Source organism: Myotis yumanensis, unplaced genomic scaffold (assembly GCF_028538775.1).
Source record: "Myotis yumanensis isolate MYYU_CA2020_CCGP unplaced genomic scaffold, mMyoYum1.0.hap1 SCAF_4, whole genome shotgun sequence".
NCBI lineage: Eukaryota > Metazoa > Chordata > Mammalia > Chiroptera > Vespertilionidae > Myotis > Myotis yumanensis.
Window position 1 is genome coordinate 105,502,584 of NW_027223755.1, and position 9,231 is coordinate 105,511,814.

General features: G+C 44.3%; 1 protein-coding gene across 1 annotated transcript in view; it reads right to left on the bottom strand.

Moving 5' to 3' along the window:
* Nucleotides 1-8,536, bottom strand: part of LOC139009267 (acyl-coenzyme A synthetase ACSM1, mitochondrial-like) — a 32,698-nt gene extending 24,162 nt beyond the window's left edge. The window contains exons 1-3 of the mRNA XM_070413464.1: nt 8,484-8,536; nt 7,937-8,054; nt 724-934 (exon numbers count right to left, since the gene is read on the bottom strand). Coding sequence (XP_070269565.1) covers nt 724-934; nt 7,937-8,054; nt 8,484-8,506 — 352 coding nt within the window. The 5' untranslated portion in view covers nt 8,507-8,536. The remainder of the gene's footprint in view (nt 1-723; nt 935-7,936; nt 8,055-8,483) is intronic.
* Between the last annotated feature and the right edge of the window lie 695 nt (nt 8,537-9,231).

A 9,231-nucleotide genomic window follows, 5' to 3' on the forward strand; every position in this document is an offset into this window, starting at 1 on the left:
GATGTTTTAAGATGAATATAATCATGAAGCAAGAGTCAGAAATACCAATTTGGGTGCACCTTCTGCAAAGCAACTGGCTTAGACACTTCAAAAATGTCATTGCCATGCAGAAAAGGCTAGAGAGCCCTTCAGATTAAAGGAGACTGAGAGACATGACAAGTAAATGCAATGCATGATCCTCAATTGGATTTTGGACTTAAAGAAAGAAATGGCTGTCAGGGACATGATGAAGGCAATTGGGGACTGTTGGCTATGGGTAGCTATCAGGTAACACATATTGTACCAATGTCAGCCTTCTTGTTTGATAAGCCTGCTCTGGTGATGGTGAAGGAAATGTCTGGGACCCAGAGTTTATGGGTATTTACATGGTATTTATGGGTGTCACAGTGAGTGCAACTGACTCTTTACTAACTCAGTGGGAGCTCCAATATGGCAAAAGGTTCACAGTTGATGAATTTCGAAAAAGTAATAATGTCTGAGACTGTGCAAGAAAAAGTGTGTGTGTGTGTGTGTGTGTGTGTGTGTGTGTGAGACATTGTGTTTGAGGGTATGTGAGGGTGAGGGAGAGAGTGGGGGATAAGGGGTAATATATGTGAGGGAGTCTGAGAAAGAGAAAAACTGTGAAGAAGAAAGAATGTAGGGAAGAGGAAGCACCTAGTGTTCCTGGACCAGTTGGCTCTAAGACATCCCTAAGGTCTCTACGGGTCTCTCTGAGTCACTGACCTGTTCGGATGCAGCCCATGGCCACCAGCCACCACTCAGGCAGTCGAGGCAGAATCAAGGCGAGACGGTCTCCCTGCTGCAGGCCACAGGTCTGTGTGAAGACGTTGGCTGCGCGGCAGGTGAAGTCTGTCAGCTCTCTGAAACTCCACTTCACTTCGTCTCCTTGGCTGTTCACCCACCACAGGGCTGGGTTGGGGCCTCTCTTGCCTTCCTGGTCAAGATCACACACCATGTGTTACTTCCTGCTTCAGAGGAAAAGGGCACTTATTTCCCCAATCCACTGTCACAGTCACATTCCAGTGTGAGCATAGCTCAGCGCCTAAGACCCCATTTTAAATCATTAAAAGAGTCCAGAAAAGTTAGGGGCGGGGTGTGATCCAGCCACCTTCTTCTGGTCTACTGTAGCCACCTCCTCCCAAGTCACATAAAACCATGAATAGTTTCATGTCTCCAACTGAAGACTTAAATCTCCATCCCCACGTGTCTTAGTTCCATGTAGACAGTGCATTCCTCTGTGTAACCCACCTTTCTCATCTACGAAGTGGGGACAACAATATTACCTAGAAGGTCATAAAGTCCTAAGGAGTTATTTAAACGAGTAAAGTGTACATAACAGTGCTTGGCACAGTAGGTGCTCAATAAATATGACTATTATCATAATTGCTACGCAATAAAAGAGGCAAATTTAGGTTTTGAATATTTGGGGAAATTAATTTTTAAAATTAAGTGCCCTTTAATGGTGAAATTTGGAAGAAGCAGACTGGGAAGGTCCAGGCCCTATTCCTTCAGAGAAACATCAAGTAAACAGACTAAAATGGCTTTGTTGGGGCTCTTGAAACAGTCAAGGATCTGCAGCAACCAACAAATGCCCAAACAGCTAAAGCCACGCTCAGAACAGTAGGGCATGTTGTGATGTTCTGCTCACTTTTGCATGCCCTTCTCTGATGTGGTGCCCCAGGGTTGGGAGGAGGTATTGCTGGAGTCTCAGCCCCTCTTTGGGACAGAAGGAAAAGAGTCAAACTTGTTGGCAACATTCAGTGGGGGGTGAGATGTAGCTGGAAAGGAATTTGTTTATTTATTTATCGATTCCCTAATAACAAGTAATGTTGACTACCTTTTTGTACTTCTTTGCTAACTGTGAGTCTCTCAAGGAAACTGTTTAGATCTTTTCCCAGTTTTTCAAGTGGGTTGTTTCCTTTTTATTGATTTTGAGACCTTTGTATGTTGTGGAAGCAAATCTCTACTTTTTTACTTCCTTTATATATCTTTATTATTTCTTAAATTTATCAAGAAATAGGGTTTTATAAGCAATTAAAGCTAAGTTCTTATTAGTTTAAAATATATTGTTATAACTTTAAGACATTGTATGTAGTACTAGAGCCCAGGTGCACGGATCGTGTCGCAGTGGGGTCCCTCGGTCTGGCCTGCACCCTCTCACATTTCGGGATCCCTCGGGGGATGTGAGACTGTGAGTTTCGGCCCAATCCCCGCAGGCTAGGCCGAGGGACCCCACTGGAGCATGAATCTGTGCACCAGGCCTCTAGTATGCATATAAGATGTTTGTTTAATCTCTTCACACCCTCCAACCTCCCCATTCCCTCTCAGATTCATTAGTCTGTTCCATGTTTCCATGCCTGTGCTTTGTGCGTCTGCCCCCTGATGGTCAATGCATGGCATAGCTACCGGTGGAACGGTCGAATGGTCAGACACTTAGTATATTAGCCTTTTATAATTATAGATATGCAATTCAAAGTATATACACAGACGGAAATGAGAAGAGAATCAAAACATATCACTACAAAAAAACCACACACACACACACACAACACCAACCAAACACAAAAGAAAGCTTTAAAAGTGTAAATGAAGGTCAAAAAGAAAAGGTATGATACCAAGGAAACAATGAACAAAATGGCAGTAATAAGTCTTTCACTATCAGTAATTACTTTAAATGTAAGCAAACTACATTTCCCAAAAACAAAGATTGGCAGGATATAACTATATGCTTTCTACAAAATTATCCTATATAATAAAAGGCTAATATGCAAATTGACCAAACAGCAGAAAGACTGGTTGCTATGACATGCACTGACCACCAGGGGGCAGATGCTCAACACAGGAGCTGCCCCTGGTGGTCAGTGTGCTCCCACAGAGAGAGTGCTGCTCAGCCAGAAGCCGGGCGCACAGCTGGCCAACGCAGTGGTGGCGGCGGGAGCCTTTCCCACTTCTGCTGCAGGTGGGCAGTAAGGAGTGAAGGGTCCCAGACTGCAAGAGGGATGTCTGACTGCCAGATGAGGTACATCCCCCGAAGGGTCCCAGACTGTGAGAAGGTGCAGGCCAGGCTGAGGGATACCCCCCACCCCAGTGCACGAATGTCATGCACCGTGTCTCTAGTAGAATTAATAAAACCAATTTCAAAATTCAGATTTTTTACAATAAAATGCTAACAATATAATATCAATTTATATAAGCAAAGCCATCTTTACATTATAATTCAAATCCTATATTAAAAAAAGCCTAAGTGGCCTCACGTGCGACATCACAAGATGCCACTACAATATGGCCGGCAGGGGAGGGCAGTTGGGGTGACCAGGCCTGCAGGGGAGGGTAGTTGGGGGCAATCAAGCCAGCATGGGAGCGGTAAGGAGGCGATCAGGCTGGCAGGCAGAAGTGGTTAGGGGCAATCAGGCAGGCAGGCAGGCGAGTGGTTAGGAGCCAGCAGTCCCAGAGTGTGAGAGGGATGTCCGACTGCTGGGTTTATGCCTGATCCCACAGGGATTGGGCCTAACCCGGCAGTCAGACATTCCCCAAGGGGTCCAGATTGGAGAGGTTGCAGGCCGGGCTGAGGGACACCCCACCCTGTGCATGAATTTCATGTACCAGGCCTCTGGCATAATAACAATTATTCACTTATTCATTCAATATTAGTTAGATCTTATTATTTCTTAGGCACTGTTCTTAGACCAAAAGGTTATCATGGTAAACAAGGCACACACATGTGCCCATATGTAAAAGTTTTAAATATTTATGGCCAATTTTCTTGTTTAACTCAACTATCTTCTTTTCCCCAAATATTTTATAATAAACATGGTTTTTTAAAAAAATATTTTTTTATTCCCCAAACAAAACATGTTCAGCGTAAAAATTCAGGCAATACAGAAACTTATGAGCAGAAAAGGTTCTTATAAACAAAAGGATTTCTTCAAATTTCTCATCACATTTTTACTCCCTGAATGTTAGCACTGAAAATGGCTTAGTGTATATATTTTCCAGCAATCCCCGCCCCCTCCCCCCCAGATGCACAAACATGATCCTTTGACTCAGATGATTGGAACCAAAGAATGTATCTCATCTGAGATAAGATTAATACATGTGCATATACATGTGTGTCTTTACAGCTATAAAAAGAATCAGTGCTGTGAAAAAAATTCTTGACCAACAGGATAAAGAATATTAACAAATATTGATGACAAGTGGTACACTGCTCATGTACAGGGAGCCTAGTACAGTACACAAGATTTCTGCAGGATTTTAAAAATGATGGAGAAGCTGGTATATTAAGTAGAAAACAATTGTTGCTCAGAATTCTGACTGTGTTAGATCCTAATTCCTGCACCTTGAAGAAGATATCACTTTAGTAGTTATGTATTTTGTGCAAAAGATTAATTTGATAATGTGATATTGACATGAAGCTTTTTTTGAGAGGATAAAATACAACCCTTACACTGGATTTGAAACTTAAAGTTTAATGGGGTGAGATCTGACACCAAGGGATATTGAGAAATAGTTTTAAAAGATAAAACACTGAGTAAGTAACTCAGCAGTAGAAAGAAATGAACAGCCCTGGCCACTGTGGTTATAGTGTCTGCCCTTGCTCCGAAGGGTTTCGGGTTTGATTCCTGGTTAAGGGCAAGTACCAGGGTTGCAGGTTCGATCCCGGCTGGATATCAACTAATGGATGTGTCTCTCACATGTCCATGTTCATCTCTCTTTCTCTCTTTCTCCTTCTCTTTTCTCCCACCCCCCTCCCACTCTCTCTCTAAAACAAACAAACAAAAACAATGAAAAAATATCTTCTGGTGAGGACTAACAAAAAAAGAACAAGAAAAAAGGACACAAACAACTAATCCACAAAAACATTACACTGAGTAAAAGAAACCAGACACAAAAGGGTGCAAGAGCAGGTCAGTGGTTGCCTGGGGCCCAGGGTGGGGTGGGCGGGGATTGGCTGAGAACTGACAAAAGAAAGCTTTTGCGGTGATAAGAATAGTCTAGAACTCAGTTTCAGGTGTACAACCTAATGAGTAGACATTTATATAACTTATGAATATAACATTGTATGTCAATTGTAATTGAAAGATTTTAAAAATGATTGAAAAAATAAAGCTCTGGCTGGTTTGCCTCAGCGATTAGAGCATTGGCCCTTGGAACAAAGGGTCACAAGTTCGATTCCCAGACAAAGGCATGTAGCTTGGTTGCAGATTCATCGCTGGCCCCTGTCAGGGCACCTGCAGGAGGCCACCAACCAAAGTGTCTCTCTCACATTCATGTTTCTCTCTCTCTCTCTCTCCCAATGCCTTCCACCCTTCCCCTCCCTTTCTCTAAAAATTCAATGGAAAAAATATCCTTGGGTGAGGATTAAAAAAAAAAAGATAAAAAATAAATAAAGGCATCCAAGTCACAATAAAACAAACAAAACTCCCCCATGCATTAAGTTTATTGCTTGTAGAAAAGGTTAGCTTCAGTATTTAAAAATGTTTTCATTTATTGATTGGTTTAGAGAGAGGGAAAGTGACAGAGAAACATTAATTTTTTGGTTCCCCTTATGTATGCTTTCATTGGATTTGATTCCTGGAAATCAAACACACACACACACACACACACACACACACACACACACATTGCTCAGCTGGTGTGGCTCAGTGGTTGAGCATCAACCTATGAATCAGGAGGTCCCGGTTCAATTTCTGGTTAGGGAACATGACCAGGTTGCTGGCTTGATCCCCAGTCTGGGGTGTGCAGGAGGCAGACGATTAGTGATTCTCCCTCATCATTGATGTTTCTATCTCTCCCTACCTCTCCCTTCCTCTCTGAAATCATGAAAACATATCTATAATAATAAAAGGGTAATATGCTAATTAGACCGGACTTCCTTGTGGACATCCTTCGGGACAAAGCTGAGGCTGGAGGGAAGCCAGCCCAGGTCCCCTGTGCCAGAGGGAAGCCAGTGCTGGCAGCCGGGGAAAGGAAGGCCTACTCTTGCACAAATTTCATGCATTGAGCCTATAGTTTAAAATAAAAAGAAGAGGGCACATAAAAATGTTGGATTTCTAACTTAAGGGAGCTTCACTTTAAGAGAGGTTCAGGGAGCAGAGTGGACCCCAGTGGCGTGCCCTCTGCAGAGTCTTTAATAGCAGCAGCACCAAGATCTGTAGATTGTAAGGCAGCTTTCAAAATTAATTTACTCCACAAATGTTTATTGAGAAACTTCTAGGTGTCAGACACCGCACATCACTAGAAAGACACTGACCATGGTTAAGGCAATTGGAAAAGTGGAAACAGATCAGAAGTGTTGTGAGAGTGAAAATTAATGGAATGAGGGTGCTGGGGGGACAGTGGGAGATACGGAGGAATTGACAGTGACTGATAACAATGATATAAAACCCAACAAGAAGAGGTATTCCATGGGGAATCCTAATTACTTGGTTATTTCCATGGGTGGATGTGAGAATTAATGAATGAGAATTTTATGAAGATAAATGCGAAAATGAAGTGCTGGGCCCCTTTCCTCCTCTCCAGCCCATCTCATGGTCCACAAGGTCTCCATCAGATTTTTGGTCTGGACAGTAATGGAAGTCAATTTATAGTCTGAAGGAAAAGATTTGGGGTCTTGAGATCATGGGACCAGGTTTAAAAAAATATATTTTAGAACTAGACAACCTGGACCCAAATTCTGCTCCTCTACTTAAGCATGTAATTTCTGTAGGTTATGTAAAACTCAGATCCTCAGTTTTCTCATCTGGGAAATGTGGGTCACAAAAGTGCTCCTCATAACCAAGGCTCTATTTTCCTGGAAGTTCTTATGGAAACTCAGAGAAAGGAAAAAGAAAGAGGGAGAAGAAGCCCCGTGAAAGGCATATAAGCCTTGAACACTAACACGTGAATGCATATGTCAAATTCATGGGAAACTTAAACTCTCTGACATCGCCCTGACTGGTTTGGCTCAGTGGATAGAGCGTCGGCCTGTGGACCGAAGGGTCCCGGGTTCGATTCCAGTCAAGGGCATGTACCGTGGTTGTGGGCATATTCCCAGTGGGGGGTGTGCAAGAGGCAGCTGATCAATGTTCCTCTGTCATCGATGTTTCTAACTCTCTATCCCTATCCCTTCCTCGCTGTAAAAAATCAATAAAATATATTTAAAAAAACAAACAAAAGAAAACTCTCTGACATCAACTCTCTGACTGCATTGTAGGTGGATTCTCTCTTTGTACAAAGATAATGTTGGGTAACTTTTCACACTGTGATCATCACCAGCTAGGACTTAGTAGCTGGGACACCACCCATTGTCCACTCCATCCCCTGGGGTAGACATCACGGCTCCCCTTTTGGTTTCAAGCACTTGGTTTCTTCTGAAGAGACCTGTAAACTCTAGAGGCTGCAGGGACTGGTTTCTCTGGACAGACCCCAATGCTACACCCAAGTAGTCGCTGGTGGCCAGGCCTGCAGTGGCCTTCCTCTCCCCACAGGGGGACGGCTGACTGAGCTCTAGGTGACAGGTTCGCAGGGGCACCAGCAGGGGGCCTGTCCCCTCCCTCTGAGTGCAGCCTGAACTTAAGCCCAAGTTTGATGAGCTGAATCCCAGTTAGGCTCACAGTCCCATTAGTGGAAGGCCAGAATTCACATTACCATCAAGTTAGAACTTTGCATTTGGTCACAATGATCTGACTGTGTACCCGATATTTTTACCTGCTATCATGTTTCTTAAGTGAGATTGTCCCCATTTCACAGATAGAACGACTGAGGCTCAAGAAGTGCGGAAGTGGCCAGGGTGAGAATTGAGAATTGAACCCCAAAACATAAGCTTTTCCCATGACACTGGTAAGGTGAGGTTGGCCTGTATCGGCTGCATCGGGTCTGTGCCCTTCAGCCTCTGAGGAGCAAGATAAGCCAGAGAGATCAACCTATCCTCACCCCATCACAGGCGCCTCCTCACCTTCTCCATTTGAGTCCAGTAGTCCAGGACATCACTTGCAAAGTTAAATTTCTCAGGTCTATCATGGTCATTCCATCTCGGGGCGCCAGTTGCTGATACAGCCTGGGAGTGCGAGTGCCTTGGGACAGGATGGAAGGTGTGTCAGTATTTGTTAGTGCCCCAAAGGACCCGGAGCCTCATCAGCCACTGCATGGTGGAGCAGTCCTCAGGAAGCAGGCACCGACTTCTCAGTCACCACCTGCTTCGGGAACAGATGGCTAATAGGTCAGTCGTGGAGCAGGACTTTCCTCCACAAGACGAGGCACATTCTGGTTCATGGCTGGAGTTCTGTTTTAGCTGACCAGTATTTGGAGGCACAACTTAGTGACTTAGGATTTAAGGTTTCTCTTCCCAGCTCAGGAACCACAGGCAGAGCATGATGGGGAGGGATTACAGCTACTAGATGAGATTGGTGCACCTTCCTGAGGGTCTTCTCCTTCTCTCTCACCCCCTGGGAGTTAAGCTCAGGTTGGCAGCCATGGGACCCGCCCCTTTGTGGGTAACTCACCATTTGAAAGTCCTGTTCTCCATGCTAGCCTGGCTCTAAGACCTCCCTTCCTGCTGAGCCCAACTGTGCGGTTCTCATGGAACCTGTTATATTTATAGATGATCCCAACCCCTGTGCAAAGTTCAGGGTTGAGCAATCATCCTTACGATTTTTTAATCCACTGAGGTACCCACAATCCCTTTCTCAAATGTGTGTGTGTGTGCTTGTTACCGAGGCACACTCTCTAACACTCTAACCACTGAGCAAGCCAGCCAGGGCTGGAGGAAGAATCTTTAATTAAGTTAAAATGAGGTCACTAGGTGGACCCTAATCTGATATAACCGACATCCTTATAAGAAGAGATGGGGACACAGACACATAGAGGGAGAATGTGGTGTGAACATGAAGACGGACAACTTCATGGCCAGAGCTAAGCCCAAGAAGAGACCCCCCTGTCGACACCTTGATCTCAGACTTCTTGCCTCCTGAACAGTGAGAAATAAATTCCTGAGGTTTAAGCCCCTCAGGCTGTTGTACTTTGCTATAGCAAACCTAGGTATCCAATACACTTCTCTTAATCAAATAACAAAGAAATGACTTTGGCGTTATCTTATCCTGTATGTGTTTGAAATTCTGATTTAATCTTCATCATGTGAGGGAGCCAAGCACCTCAAGCACCCAACTGGGAGGACTGTGGGAGTTGAGAGCGTGCCCTTAGGAGCCAATCTGCACAGGTTCAAACCCAGCCCCCGCACTCCTCACCTACACA